The sequence below is a fragment of the Corylus avellana genome, chromosome ca4, assembly GCF_901000735.1.
Source record: "Corylus avellana chromosome ca4, CavTom2PMs-1.0".
Lineage (NCBI taxonomy): Eukaryota > Viridiplantae > Streptophyta > Magnoliopsida > Fagales > Betulaceae > Corylus > Corylus avellana.
In genome coordinates, this window is record NC_081544.1 from 26,265,199 (window position 1) to 26,282,146 (window position 16,948).

At 33.4% G+C, this 16,948-nt stretch overlaps 1 protein-coding gene and 1 pseudogene across 1 annotated transcript; both read left to right on the plus strand.

The window, feature by feature from the left end:
- Positions 1 to 4,399, plus strand: part of LOC132179826 (protein NRT1/ PTR FAMILY 5.2-like) — a 7,853-nt pseudogene extending 3,454 nt beyond the window's left edge.
- A 6,361-nt stretch (positions 4,400 to 10,760) lies between these two features.
- LOC132179315 (protein NRT1/ PTR FAMILY 5.2-like) lies at positions 10,761 to 14,913 on the plus strand. The gene is made up of 4 exons (XM_059592018.1): positions 10,761 to 10,944; positions 11,758 to 11,975; positions 13,146 to 13,714; positions 13,799 to 14,913. The coding sequence occupies exons 1-4, from the start codon at positions 10,827 to 10,829 to the stop codon at positions 14,682 to 14,684; spliced, it is 1,791 nt and encodes a 596-aa protein (XP_059448001.1). The 5' UTR covers positions 10,761 to 10,826; the 3' UTR covers positions 14,685 to 14,913.
- The last annotated feature ends 2,035 nt before the right edge of the window (positions 14,914 to 16,948 follow it).

Consider the following 16,948-nt stretch of genomic DNA (forward strand, 5'->3'; position numbering starts at 1 on the left):
TTTTAAAAAAAGAATGAAAGTCCTTAATAATATAAATTGTATTTGTATTATAAGGGTATTTTTGAAAATTTGATCACAATATGATTCCATTCACCAACATATTGCATTGTACCAAACGAAGGAATATGATTAACTAGTCTATTTCAGAATTACAACTAAACAAAGGAATATGAATAGTTAATCTATTCCACACTCTTCTATTCCCAGTAGTAGCTAATCATTTTTCAATGGACTAGATATTCTGCGAACCAAACGAGACCTTAGTCTCAATTCAATGTAGTCCATTACATATTTTCGCTCTCTCTCTCTCCTTCTTTTGCTATATATATATATTTTATGAAAATAATTTTACACGGAAGTAAACGGAGCCTTTGTTTCTGCTTTGCTTTTTCTTTTCCTTTTTGCTTTATAGTTTTTTCATCACTTATAATTAATGCATATCATATGGGCGCAGGTATAATTAAATTTGTTTTGGCTTATGTATGCAGTGTACGAGCTGTTTGAACGCATGGCGTATTATGGAATATCCTCCAATCTGATTTTGTATTTAACAAAGAAGCTCCATGAGGGCACCGTCTCCGCTGCCAACAATGTCACCAATTGGGTTGGAACCATTTGGTTGACTCCAATCTTGGGTGCTTACGTGGCTGATGCTCATCTTGGCCGTTACTGGACCTTTATCATTGCCTGCATCATTTATTTCTCAGTACGTCTCAACCCCACTATATCATCACCACCAAATATATAATTAACAAGATTCATTATTTATTTTGAAAATCTTAAGAACACGCTAAAGAAAAAAGAATTAAGTCAAAAATCATATTGGCAGGGAATGTCACTGATCACATTGGCCGTTTCACTCCCTAGCTTAAAACCGCCTGGCTGCTCAAAGACAGATATCGAGAACTGTAAGAAGGCCTCGACATTACAACTAGCCGTATTTTATGGTGCACTCTATACCTTAGCTGTCGGAACAGGTGGAACCAAGCCAAACATCTCCACCATGGGGGCAGACCAATTTGACGATTTTGACCCCAAAGAGAAGGCTCACAAGCTGTCCTTCTTCAATTGGTGGTATTTCAGCGTCTTCATCGGGACACTCTTTGCCAATACATTTCTTGTTTGGGTACAAGACAATGTAGGATGGACTTTAGGATATGCTCTTCCCACTCTTGGACTTGTAATATCCATTTCCATCTTCTTGGCAGGCACACCCTTCTATAGACACAAAGTGCCCGCAGGCAGCCCCTTCACGAGGATGGCAAAGGTCATTGTGGCTGCTATAAGGAAATGGAGGGTGCGTATCCCTAATAATCCCAAAGAGCTCTATGAGCTTGACTTGGAAGAGTATGCAAAGAAAGGAAAGTTCAGAATTGATTCCACACCCACCTTGAAGTATGTATATCAGCTATAAATTTACTTTTGTATCCTAATTATTGTCCTAATTTAAAGGCATTTTTGTCCTAATTTTACTTAATGTTGCATGCATGGAAGCAGGTTCCTTACCAAAGCATCTGTGAAAACAGGCTCGACTAATCCATGGATGTTGTGCTCAGTTACACAAGTAGAGGAGACAAAACAAATGTTACGAGTGATCCCAATCTGGGTTTCCATGTTTGTACCAAGCGCAATGATCGCCCAGACCAATACTCTCTTCGTCAAGCAAGGTACTGTTAAATTGTCACTTTTCTCATAAACTTAAACCGATAGAAAAAGGTAAATTTAATCACTTAACATTACAAAAAAAAAAATTTTTGCTGACATGCGTTTTCTGACGTGTTAGGTGGTCTGACATGTCAGAAAATTTTCTTGACAGAGCATTTTGACGTGTTTCAGGCGTTAAAATTTTGGGTGTCAGAAACGAAAATTTTCTGACGTGTCAGATGTAACACGTTAGAATTTTCTGATGTGTCAAAATTGGCACGTCAGAAAAATTTTCTAACGTGTCACTTTCTGACACGTCAAAAATTTAAAAATTATTAAAAAAAATAAATTTTATTTTTTAAAATTTTTTTTCTGGATTTTTTTTTTCAATTAAAAAATTATTAATTTAAATTATTTTGCAATTAAAATAATATATATATTTTTAATTCTTTTCACCACCGTACCTTTCTCCCCCAGCTCTCTCCCTGATCTCTTCTTTCCTCCATTTTCACTCACTCTCTTCTTTCCTCAATTTTCAAAAACCCAAACCCAAAAAATATTCAAAAAATCAAAAACCCAAATCAAAAAATCAACCTGAAAAATTAATAACCCAAACGTCAAACCCAACAAATCTTCAAAAACCAAAAAAATCTTCTTATCTTCTCTTCTTCTTCTTCTCTTCAAAATTTTTTTTTTTCTTGTGCTTATCTTCTTCTTGATCTGCTTTTCTTCTAGGTCTGCTGCCGTGCAGAGAGATTGAGAGAGAAGAGGGAGATTCAGAGAGATTGAGAGGAGAAGAGGGAGCTTTTACTACGTGAAGAGAGAAGAGGGAGAATGAGAGAGGGAAAGAAGATCTGGCGGAAAGAATAAATAATAAAAGAGGAAAAATTAAAGTTGAATGTCCCGCTATTTTTTTTTTTGACGTGCTAGACTAGTATGTCAGAAAAAAAAAATAGTGTATTCATACATGCAGATAAATAGTATTTTTGCGTGAAAAAAAGAGAGAAAGAAATAGAGCAGAAAACATAATTTTTTTTTTTAAAAAAAAATTATGTTTTCTATTTCTATTTTTCTTTTTTACACAAAAACACTATTTATTAAAAAAACAAAAATTAGATGAAATATATATAATATAAATAAACCTGATATTAAAAGAAGAAAAAGAAATTATTGACGTGTCAAAGTGACACGTCAAGAAATCAAAGTGACAAGTCAATAAATATTGACGTGTCAAAGTGACACGTCAATAAATAATGACGTGCCAAAATGACACGTCAATATTTCTTGACGTGTCTAATTTTAGTACGTCAATAAATATTTAAATATTAAGTTATTTAAATAAATTTTTTAAAAATTAAATTGAATTTAAATTTTCTGACGTGTCAAATATTGACACGTCAAGAAATCCTAACGTGTTGAATGTAACGTCAATAAATATTGACGTGACATATTCAACACATCAAAAAAAAAATTTGTTAACGTGCCACTTTTGGCATGTCAATAATTACTGACATGGCAAATTTGGTTACTGTTTGTCACGTCAAAAACAATCCGGTTTTTTGTAGTGTAATCATTACTTTAACACTAACCCACGTTTGTATCGAGAGCAGTGATCGCCCAGAATAATACTCTTTTTGTCAAGCAAGGTAGTATTAAATTACGATCTATAAGCTTAAGCTGATAGGAAGAGGTAAATTTAGTCACTTAATCATTACTTTAATACCAACCCACGTTTGTACCAAGCGCAATGATCGCCCAAACCAATACTCTCTTTGGCAAGCAATGTACTGTTAAATTACCACTTTTCTCATAAGTTTAAGCCGATAGGAAGAAATAAATTTAATCACTTAATCATTAGTTTAACATTTCTCCTCAAATGTAGACACGTGGAATATTTAATTTAAATTGGAGTAAATTGATAGAGTCAAGGTTCGATCATAGTACTTTTAGCTCTAATACTATGTTAAATTACCATTTTTTCTATATGCTTAAACTGATAGGAAGAGATAAATTTAATCCCTTAATTATTACTTTAGCAGGTACTACTCTTGATAGAAGCTTTATTGGGAACTTCAAAATCCCCCCGGCAAGTTTATCTGCATTTGTAACCATATCCATGCTTGTCTCTGTCTTGCTCTATGATCGATTTTTTGTCAAGATTATGCAAAGGTGGACTAAAAACCCTAGAGGGATCACTATCCTTCAAAGAATGGGGATTGGGCTTTTTATCTACATTATTATGATGATAATTGCATCTCTAACAGAGAGATATAGACTGAGGGTGGCCAAGGAACATGGATTGGTTGAAAATGGAGGACAAGTTCCTCTAACCATATTTATTTTACTCCCTCAATTTGCACTTGTGGGAATCGGAGAGGCATTTTTAGATGCTGCAAAGATGGAGTTCTGCTACGACCAGGCGCCGGAAAACATGAAAAGTCTTGGGAGTTCGTATTCCTTGACCTCTTTTGGAGTGGGAAACTTTCTGAGTAGTTTCCTTCTTTCAACAGTTTCTCACATAACAATGAAGCATGGTCACCAAGGATGGATTCAAAACAACCTCAATGCTTCTCATCTTGATTATTATTATGCATTTTTTGTCGTACTAAACTTCCTCAACTTTGTCTTCTTCTTGATTGTGGTCAAGTTCTATACGTATAAGGCTGAAATTTCGGATTCAATAAAAGTGCTGACAGAAGAATTGAGGAATATGGCAGCCGTGGTTTCTAATCCGGAGGAATGAAATCAAAGCTGATATTCAACTTGGCAATGATTTTGGTTGACCTCAATGATCAGGAAAAAACTGTAGGCTTCGACCGTATATATCCAACTTGCGCTTCCATGTTCGTTGTTTAATTTCATTATACCAAGATGGCATGGGTAGTTGCCAATGCTGACTTGTGAATCTTTCTTGGATTTTTCCCTCGCCCTTTTGATGATGCTATTTATTTTCTTCAAGTGTCAAGACAGAAAAAGGGTCACAATGCTATTATATATTGATCCACAAGAAAGGAAAACAAGGCAACGACAAAAAAGACCATGCTCTTACCAATATTGAGGCTGGTACTATATATAGCCTGATCCCACCCTCACACACCTAGACAGAGATTAAAAAAAAAAAAAAGGAGTCCAACTCTAATTAATTTATCCAAAAATTGTATACCTAAATACTAAGAATGATTGAAGGATAAGGATAGGGATAATGAAAAATCTAAACAGAGATATTTTTAAGGGATAAGAAACCCTAAGGGCGGCGTATTGTCCAACTTTGCGCAACCGGAGGCATACTCAAACATCAACCTAGCAAGATCATCTAATTAATGAAATGCTCATACTCGGGTGCCCAAGTACCATCCTCAAAAGAACGTACATCAGCTATAAAACAACACATGCTTTACGGGTGAAAAAGATATATAAAAGTGTAAGTTCACGACTTATTGAGTAAAAATACACAAATAAAGTCAATTGTTTTAGCAATATATTTATGGTTTGTAATCACAAGTAGGAACAAAAAATGCAGTCCAATATTGTTAAATGACAAGAGTATCATGATGATGCATTATGAATATAGTACATAATAATTTAAATTGAACATATTATAGTTTAACTTTATATGTAATTAAGTTCATTATTATTTAGTTGAATATTGCTAATAACCGTATCCGTCCAAAAGACAGCCAATATTCATCAATCTTTGAAAAAGGTTTGGTTGAAAATTTTTCTTGAATTTATTTACGAGACGTTGTACTTGCTAAGCAAGATGATTATTCATGTTTTAGTAATGATGAGAATCTACAGTATTCCTTAAAAAAATATAAAAAGTTACTGGAATATTCCTATGTGACAAATCAACTTCTAGAACTTTAAATATGTGACATGATTCATAAATCCGTGAAAATTTTAGGATATCTATCAACCATACCCTTGACACTTGTACTCCTATGGACCGAAGTCCATTAAAAATTTAGTCACCATTGAACCAATAATAAACCTTTTTTTTTTTTTTTTGTGTAATTTGTAATCTTTCTATAATTTATTTTTAAACCATATATAGTTTTTAGTCCCTTTCTATATCTTTGGTCTCTCTTATCCATTTCTTTTAATTGCTTTCTTGTCTTATTCAAATTTTCTATGAGCAAGAAAATGATATTTTGAGAATAGACTAGCTGCTTTTTTTTTTTTCCTAATTGTCGCTATCGTACATCCATGAGATTGCAACCTTTAACTACCATTTACTAATCCTTTTAGTCTCTAGAACCCAAAATATATTTGCTTTCAAAATATTCAATGTAAACTATCAAAAATGAAAATATTGTACTAATCCTTTTGGAAGGTGAACTGTTCACGTCTCTAATTTTGAATTCAGTCACTGTAGTTAAGGTTATTTGCAAAATGTCACTATTCGAACGTCACTAATTCAACAGTGAGCGGCTTAAAACATCACCTTCCATGTGTCACTAATTTGTCAATTTTTTTGTAGTGGATGGTCCATGGTACAATGTTTTGTTGGGAATTTTATTCCAAATATTCCATGATAATCAATTAATTTATTGCTACACGCACATGATGAATGGGGAAGGGAATTCTGTATTCTCAGATCTTCTTTTCATGAAAAATAATAAGATCATTTTCTAGATCTTCTTTTTCCTAAATAGATCTTTGATGTAATTAATCAGGATGAAATGTTTAGTACATGCACTAGTATATTAAAGAAAAGGAATAGATGAATTACTAAAATAGAAAAGTATTATATATATATATATATATATATATATATATCTGTGGTCCATCTTGTTAATTCTTTTTACAAATTCAACATTAAATCTGTGATATCTACACGTGGTTTGTGAAATTCAATGATAAATTTATTCATCTTTTATATGAAGATGGACAAAATGTGGGCTAGAGATTGAAACAACTTATTATGTATGTTTGGAGCATTTATTATGATTTTTTTTTTCTTTTTAAAGAAAAAAAATAGAGAAAATGAACGAATCAATTACAACAAAGAAGTTCTTTCGTTCAATCCTTATCAAGAACACCATTTTCAATAGAATGGTTGTCATTCGCCAATTGTTTACTTCCCTTTTTTTTTTGTGAGAAGAATTGAGTAGATTATTATTGGTCAATCAAAGACAGCTAAATTTTCTGTCAAAATAATATCATAAATACATTGGGGAGTTTCCTCTAACCAAATCTTATCTATGACGTGCAAAGCAAGTGAACCAATTGTTTACGTCTAATTCTCAAACTTTGGCTATGATATGATCTTTGAACATAAAACACTTTATATTTTGCGTTAACTACACTTTCACACTTCATTTTCAGCTCCCTATTTCTGTCACTATTTCTATCATTTTCTATTCTATTCTATAATTAATATAATCAATGATAGAAGAAAAAAACAAATATTGTATCAATCTCTTGGTTTTGTCCTATTATCAAAGTACTTCGGGGTTCAAAATTGATCAAATCGATCCTTAATTAAAAGTTTTATTCGTTATCAAATCATTCATTCCGTCCCACTTCCGTTACCTTTTCTAACAAAATGCCACTTGTATCCAATAGTTTTGCAACACGTATATACTTTGCACAGCCAGTTTCACCATGTTAGATGCATACCACAATAGATCGCCACATTGATCATGACACGTCATAAAATGTCAAGTTAAAAATGCACCACCAACAAATGATTAAGGGAAAAATGCAAAATCAATCCATATGATTTCACTTATTTGCAATAAGCTTACTATGGTTGAAAAATGTTTTGAGAGCTTCATGTGGTATGCAAAAACAACAAAATTATGAAAAATAGGCCAATGACTCTTAATAACACAGAATGAGGGTTGAATATGCTTTTACAAAATTAGTGCGGAATTTAAAAATCATTCACCACACAATCAATCACATATGAATTTTGTGACGAAGTAAAAACCTTTTAAAAAAACTCCTCAAATTCAAGAAACTCATCAACAATAAAAGAATTCAATTACAAGCATGATATACTTTGTTTTTTATTGGGCCTATAAAAAGGAAAGCTCATGTAAGCCAGGTGTAAGCAAAGGAGCTTTCCAGTGTGAGCCGGTGGGAGATAGGTGCTTATAAGGAATATAAGCACCTATTTCTTGTCGGAGAGTCCAAGCTGAACATACCTAATTGGAGTCCCCTTTATATAGCCTTTGGTCTTATCAAGTAGAATCGTTTTTGACCTAGGAATCATACCCGTAATTGACTCCCATATATTATGAGATTGCTAGTTAATTGCAAAAACCCATTGATCTCTACAGATATGAGATCTCATAGGTAGTTGTAGATTGATTTGGATTCAATGTGTTGGCGAGATTGTTTCATTGATTAGGAATAATAATGCTTAATGCCCTTCCGCTTAAAGATTGCATGAGCAACTTACCAGAGGCTGGTCGATCAACGTGATATTCAGACGACAGATTGGGAGAAAGGTAGAAATCTATAATGAAACTTTTCAATATTTTGTATATTTAATATAAAAAAATGTATATTATTATACTAAAATTATAAAAACCCCATTTAAACTTTTTGTCTATAAAAGCTTCAAGAGGTAGTTCAATCGACTAAGACTACGTGTAATAAAACGGAGGTCACTAGTTCAAATCCTCATTCCTCCTCTTGTGCAAGCATGTCAAACAAAATACTAGCCAGGCCACCGGCCCTGCTATGAGGTCTAGCTAACTAAATGGGTCCAAATTCATGCCCCAAACTATTATTTCGTTTATCCTTCAATGATATGCTTTAGTTTATGCTTATTTGATTAAACAAAAGAGATATGTTATATAGTAAAGGTGGCTACTATCAGTACACATCGATATATAATAGGCACACAACATGCATGCACGTCAGCAAGATAAAAGCTTAGCTCATTAAAAAGAAAGTAAATAGGGGGTCTTAATCATTCTGGATTCTACTTTGAAGTTGTTTGTAGAGGAGTTGCTTTGAAAAAAAGTACTTTGACGAATTGTCACTTTTATGCCTCTAGAAGCTTTGGATAGTCCAACGGGAGGAACAGTAACTTATTACAAGGGGACAAAGAAGTATTAGTCGACGGGTAACGGGTCAAGGTGGCAGGCCGGTGTGAATATGCTCAGTCAGCAAAGGCATATATATGGATTCTTTTTCTTTGCCATCGTTCAAAACTGCCCCCACTTTGAAAACTAAACACACTAATTAATATATTTACTACCATTTTTTCAAAAGTTTTTTTATTTTTTTCTTTAAATACGGGAAGCATTTATTTGACACATACTCTTTTTTACTTTTTATTTTATAGATTATTAATTAGACACATACTTATTCATATATACAAGTTTTTAGATTTCGCTTTTGTTTTTAAAATATATTCTCAACTTTTCAAAATAAGTGAAAAACAATACTTAGTCTCTCCCTTCACCACATCCCTCGGCCACTACTTAATAGGTACTAGGTAGCCAGCCTTTTGGGAAAATAGAGGTGGCTCGCCGTTATCCACAAGGACCACAACATCTATAGGAGTGGCTTGTGGCTACCCCTATATATTAATGTAAGCCATTGGTCTCCACCACATCATCTACCCTTGTTAAAAAAAGAAAAAAAAGAAAAAAAAAAATCTTTCATCAGTCTCACCTCTCTACCTTATCCTAACACTCCTTTCTTTTTTGTTTTTTTCATTAGAGTTCCGTCATCCGCAACGATCTAAGGTGGTCTGGTCACCTAGGGGGTGTTCGACTATTCTCTATTTTTTTCCTTTTAGGTAATTGATTACTTCCAACGAACTCTTTAATTAGGAGGTAAGTGACTAATCCCAAATAAACTTTTGGGCCAGGAGACCTTGTGTGAGGAGACGAGAGGGCGGTGAGAGAGGATTCCCCCTGTGGTAATGAGGCAGCGGATAAGCAAAAAGAGAAACAAAAAGGTCGCTTTGTTTGATAAATTTTTTTTTTTTTTTTATACTGTAATTGATGTAGATTGATGTGAAAAAAAAAATTAAAAATATAAATTTCATATAAAAAAATGAAAAAAAGTAGTGTGCAAAGTAAAAAAATTTTATTTTATTATAATTTTTTTATTTGAATAATAAAAAAAAGAAAATAATATAATAAACAAAGTAAAAAAAAAGTTAGTATATTTTGTTATTAAATTTTTTTTAGAAAAATGTGTATAAACAGTAATAAAAGAAAATGAAGGCTTTGCCGAACAAAGCTCTGATCTGGGAAATGGAAGTCGTGCACAGCATTGCTCCGAGTCTGCCAAAGTGTATATCCATGTCCATGCCTGCAGAAACAAGGATAGAGTCAGCAACTTGGGTGGATAAGTTGAGGTGGAGCATGAGATTGAGCAGCAGCTGTAGGAGAGCCACCCATTTTTAGGTGCCGAGGTGGGAACACCTGTTAGACGGATGAGAGAGAGAGAGAGAGAGAGAGAGACCACATAAACTGGGAAAAGTGACAATGGAGAAACACGTTTTCAATGGTTTCACAAACAGGAGATATAAAGAGGACAAAGGAGGAAGGGAGGGATCATCGTCGGCAACAAAATTTAAATATGATATCATGTTAAATTAATAAAAATAAAGAATATAATAACTGAATTTAGTTTTAAGCTAAACCGTCATGAATTTTGGCTTTACAGATCGGAGCTGGGAGCAGATCGAGTACAATCAAAGCGACGTATTTGGCTCAGGTGAGAGAGAGAGAGAGAGAGGGGCATAGCTGACAGTGAAGCTGCCTTTGGGAAAAAGTCGCTGAAGAGAGTTTACTACAAATTTAATATTCGAAGAATTACGGACACATGTTTTACAGACTCGAAATTTGTGCATACAGATTTTAATTCAATTTGGCCGGCTAGACGTAACAAAACATATATAACTCCGCTCCGTCACATTTTCCTATCCAAAATATCTTCCGATTAAAGAAGATTCCATGAGGGCATATGCGTCATATATATATAGAAGGTGGGTCGAAGCAAATACAGTTGGCAGGTTGGGGTCCCACCTGCAGCGAAAAGTAAATTAAGCAATAGAAAAAACAAGAGGGTGGGACACCAAACAAGTGGACAAAAGTTATATATATATATATATATATGTGTGTGTGTATAAAAGTAGTGTGGGAGTGAATGTTGTTGTGAGCAAAAGAGTGGAGGCGATTGGTGCCTGCAACTCTGTAACCAAAAGCATGGCTACCGAAGAAGAAGCTTTCGATGATTACACTAAGGATGGGACGGTGGATCTGAGAGGGAATCCGGTCCGTAGATCCAAGCGCGGTGGATGGACTGCTTGCTCCTTTATTGTTGGTAATCTAATATCTCTCTCTTTCTCTGCTACCTCCTTCTTTTGTCTCTCAAGAGGTTGAAATAATGTCCATCCAGCTTTGAGGATTTGGTTACCCACACACAACTCACTTGATTCGTGTATCCTTTTTAGGATTATACACATGTTTGGGCTCCTCAAAAGTTGAAAGCCAATTAATTTACTTTTAAGTAGTGACGATTAGATTAGATTAATTATTTTGTTATTGTTATGGCAAATGTATATAGCAGCTTAATTATATGAAATGTGTCTTTATATATATTCATTTTCTTCAATTCACGAAGCCAGCTTGCAGCTCAGCTGTAATAAGTTTTTGCAAATTTTTAGTGTCAGTACTTTCTGCATTAATGCTAATTATCAATAAATGAAAGGTGGTTTGTGCCCATGTGTTAGTTGGCTCATGCCCATCTTCTCTTCACTTTTTCTTTTTTTCTTTTTTTTAATTTTTTTTTTTTATGCAAGCTCAAATTGTCCACATTTCCATTGACAGAAAAACACTTTGCGGCTGTAGGCTTGTAGCTATAATTAATTAGACACGTATATATAACTATTTTACAGTACGTTAGTTGTTCTATTAAATAGTCTATTAAGTAGAAGAAATTATTGCTTAAAAATAATTCTCATCGATCTTAAGGCTAAAAGAATAGTTTTATTTATTTATTTATTTTATATATATATGCTTGAACCCAAGTCTAAAGTAGAAGGAAGCTCCAATATTTTGATATATAATTGTAACGCAGCTATATATGTATTTGTGGAGGTCATGTTGAAAAATGGTGATATATATGCATGTGCAGTGTACGAGGTTTTCGAACGCATGGCGTATTATGGAATATCTTCCAATCTGATTTTGTATTTAACAAAGAAGCTCCACCAGGGCACCGTCTCCGCTTCCAACAATGTCACCAATTGGGTTGGAACTGTTTGGATCACTCCGATCTTGGGTGCTTACGTCGCCGACGCTCATCTCGGCCGTTACTGGACGTTTGTCATTGCCAGCATTATTTATATCTCGGTACGTCTCAACCACTAATAATATCTCATGATCTCCCACCCCCATATCTTTCATATATGTTCATGCCTTAATTTATCCTTTTTATCCTATAATAATATAAATCTTCTTTTATATATATATATATGACACATATGCCCTCAGACCGAAACCCTAACACTTGCTTTAGATGTTTAACAAAGTCAAACATAATAAAGATTGATATTCTTCTTTGTCCACGCATAAGTATGTACGTTTGACTACAAACTTTTGTTTTATAAGGCTGTAGTAGTTGAAAGATACAGGATAAGGAGAAAAAGAAGAGTGATACATATCTGTATCACAACTTGAAGTAGAACGTTCTTCTGTCCTGTTTAGGTCCAATTTACACAACATGGTCTTTGTCTTTTTTTAGGTACCTTTGAGTCAACTTGTTGAAATTATATTATGCTTTTTGGATAAGGTGGTATATAATAATATAAGATATTGAAGACAGAAGCTTTAATTGTTTTCAGAAATTGCCCCTATGTAATTTGGGTGTACTCAAGCATAAATTAAGGACTTACTATATTTCTTGAGATATAATACGACCAAGTAGGCCGTATGGAAGAAAAATAAAATAAGTTGGATGAGTAGGTTGGAATTTGAAATTCAACCAAGTGGAAAATAAAAACAATAAAGAAAGCATTCTTAATCTTATACCAACTTTCTCGATCATGACTCCCGGGAGAGGGGGGAGCCAGGATATGGCGTGGTTAAGAGTTAATCAGAAAGTCCTAAGTAGGTCAATATATAAAATTTTAGTACTAGGATATATGTATAAAGTATTGTTACGTAAATTATGGATTTCAATAGGCTGGAAAAAAGGGTGTAATCCTAGGAAATGCACGTGCGTGACCAATGGTTCTTATTATAAAAGAACAAGAGATTACTGATAAATTTTGTGCTTTTATTAAAAATAATAGGATTTTACTGTCAATAAATAATAAGGGATCGGAGTACAGCCAATGATATATGTAAAGGCTTTTATTATAAAGAACAACCTTAAAGATTTTTCAAACATTAAAAGACACTTAGATTGAAATTAGGTATATGAGCTTTGTTTGTTAAAATTAATTTTGTTCTCTTTTTCTCAGAATAAAAATATTTTTTTTGGCTAAATTGGCATGTACGTTTACCTATATATGTTGGCAGGGAATGTCAGTATTAACGTTGGCCGTCTCACTCCATGGCTTAAAACCGCCTAGCTGCTCAGACGACACCAATATCGAGAACTGTAAGAAGGCTTCAACATTACAGCTAGCAGTGTTTTTTGGTGCACTCTATACCTTAGCCGTTGGAACAGGCGGAACCAAGCCGAACATCTCCACCATCGGTGCCGACCAATTCGATGATTTCCACCCCAAGGAGAAGTCTCACAAGTTGTCCTTCTTCAATTGGTGGATGTTCAGCATCTTCTTCGGGACACTCTTTGCCAACACAGTTCTTGTTTGGATACAAGACAATGTAGGATGGACTTTAGGATATGCTCTTCCCACTCTTGGACTAGCAATATCCATTTCCATCTTCTTGGCAGGCACACCCTTCTATAGACACAAGGTGCCCGCAGGCAGCCCCTTCACGAGGATGGCAAAGGTCATTGTGGCTGCTATAAGGAAATGGAGGGTGCATATCCCTAATGATCCCAAAGAGCTCTATGAGCTTGACTTGGAAGAGTATGCAAAGAAAGGAAAGTTCAGAATTGATTCCACACCCACCTTGAGGTATATATATACATATATCAGCTAGAAATTAACTTTTGTATCCCAATTATTGTCCTAATTTTACTTAATATTGCATGGAAGCAGGTTCCTTACGAAAGCATCTGTGAAAACTGGCTCGACAAATCCATGGATGCTTTGCTCAGTTACACAAGTAGAAGAGACAAAACAAATGTTACGAATGATCCCAATCTTGGCTGCCATGTTTGTACCGAGCACAATGCTCGCCCAGACCAATACTCTTTTTGTTAAGCAAGGCACCACTCTTGAAAGAAGCATCGGCAGCTTCAAAATCCCCCCGGCAAGTTTAGTAGGATTTATAACCATATCCATGCTTATCTCTGTGGTGCTCTACGATCGGTTTCTTGTCAAGGGCATGCAGAGGTGGACGAAAAACCCCAGAGGCATAACTCTACTTCAAAGAATGGGAGTTGGGCTTGTTATCCACATTATAATTATGACAATTGCATCCCTAACGGAGAGATATAGACTTAGTGTGGCCAAGGAACATGGGTTGGTTGAAAATGGAGGACAAGTTCCTTTAACCATATTTATTTTACTTCCGCAATTCTTGCTTATGGGCACGGCAGATGCATTTTTAGAGGTTGCGAAGATTGAGTTCTTCTATGACCAGGCGCCAGAAAGCATGAAGAGTCTTGGGACTTCCTATTCCATGACTACTCTAGGAGTTGGAAACTTTCTGAGTAGTTTCCTTCTTTCCACAGTTTCTCACATCACCAAGGAGCATGCTCACCGCGGATGGATTCTAGACAACCTCAATGCTTCTCATCTTGATTATTATTATGCATTTTTTGCTGTACTAAACGTCTTGAACTTGGTCTTCTTCTTGATTGTGATTAAGTTCTATGTGTATAAGGCTGAAATTTCGGATTCAATACAAGTGCTTACAGAAGAATTGAAGGGGATGACAGTACAGGTATCAAACCATGAGGAATCCATGGCCAGGACGTAGATTGGAAACTGACCAATGGGAAAGAATAAACACCATGCAGAAATCACAGCTGATCTTCAACTCCGTGATGGTCGTTATGGTACGTAAACGGGCCTTTTCATAGAGCACGATGTATTGCTATAGGCTTAATTATAGCTTTGGGTTCATGTTGTTATTTTGCTTTAATTTACCTCAATATATATGAGAATGTAATGTTTAATTACAGTTGTTTAATAGAGAAGGAAAGCAATATAGTTGTGCCCAGGCCAGTGGCAGAGCCAACCATTTTATATTGGGGTGCCGCTAAAATTTTTCTCCACCCTAAAAATTTGGTAATTCACACAATATATGCATCATAAAAAATATTTATAAAAGTTTATAAATATGTGCTCAAATTGATATATTAGAAATTAGGGGTGCAAAGGCGGGCGGTTTTTAACCGCCCGCTAACCGCTAACCGCTATAACCGCCAACCGCCTAACCGCCTAACCGTTTAACCGCATTAACCGCTAACCGCCTAACCGCCATAACCGCCTAGCGGTTAGCAGTTAGCGGTTATTGGGTCTACTAACCGTAACCGCTAACCGCTAACCGCCTTTTTATATAATATATTTTTATAATTATACATATAACATAATCACTTGATCATTAAATCACAATTTTTTTAAAAATAATTAAATCACAATTTGAGTATTAATATATTATCACTATAATTTATATGATTATATCATATAATCACTTGATCATTAAATCACAATTTTTTTAAAAAAATAATTAAATCACAATTTGAGTATTAATATATTATCACTATAATTTATATGATTATATCACATGAGATTGATTATTAAATCATTTGATTATATAATAACAAATTATACATATATAATATGACATAACTCATAAGTATACTAATTCATACTAATACAACAATTAAATATCTAGAGACTTATTTCCAATGTATGTTATAAACCTATAAGTCTATATAAGTCTACATATGTATATGAATAATATAAATGTATAATATCAATAGTTAATCATATGATTCAATGACAATTCAAATACTTTATTCAAGACTTCAAGTGAATCATATTATTAATGTACAATGATGATATGATTCGTATAATATCAAATTAAGTAATTGACATTGGATTAAACAATGACCAATGTGTTACTTATAAACATAATTTAAGTATTAATGTATTATCATTATAATTTTAGTAATTTATATATTATCACTATAATTGATATGATTATATCACATGATGACTTGATCATTAAATCATATGATTATATAATAATAAATAATACATATATAATATGACATAACTCATAAGTCATAAGTCTACAAGTTAATCATATGATTCATGTACAATGATAATCACAATTGATTCAATTGAATTAAACAATATGTTACTTATAACTACAAGTCTACAATTTAATTAAAGCATTATTAGATACTTTAGGAATTTAGGATTTAGGAGTTTGAACATTACCATTTACCATTAGATATTAAGTTCAATTCAAAGAAAAAAGATTATAAGTAAATATGATAAGAATTTAAATAATTAATCATATGAATCATATGATATAATTTAATGAGACTATATGATTATATAATATCAAATTAAGTAATTGACATTAGATTCAACAATGTGTTACTTATAATCACAATTGAAGTATTAATGTATTTTTTGAACATTTTTTAGAAAAAGAAATTTAACCATTTTTTGAAAGAAAAAAAAAAAAGAAGAAAATTAACAATTTTGAACAATTTTGAATTTTATATATATATATATATATATATATATATATATATATATATATAATTGCTTATAGTTATATTATATGCATATTGAATAATATAAATGTATAAGATAAATATTTAACTATATGATCCAATTACAATTCCAATACTTAATCAATTATTCATGTACAATGACAATGACAATGTGATTCATATAATATCAAATTAAGTAATTGACATTGGATTAAACAATGTGTTACTTATAACTACAATTGAAGTATTTTTGTTTGTTTGTAAGTTTATAAGATCAACACTTAATCATATGATCCAATGACAATTCAAATATTTATAGCAATTGGGCCCAAGAAGATATTAAAAATACAAGAAAAAAAAATGAGGGTAAAAAAAAGCCCAAAAAAAAAGCCTAATTTTAAAAAAGCGGTTAGCGGGCGGTTATCTATTTCACTAACCGCTAACCGGCCACTAACCGCTAACCGTTAACCGCTAGGCGGTTAGCGGTTGCGGTTAGTGAAATTTACTA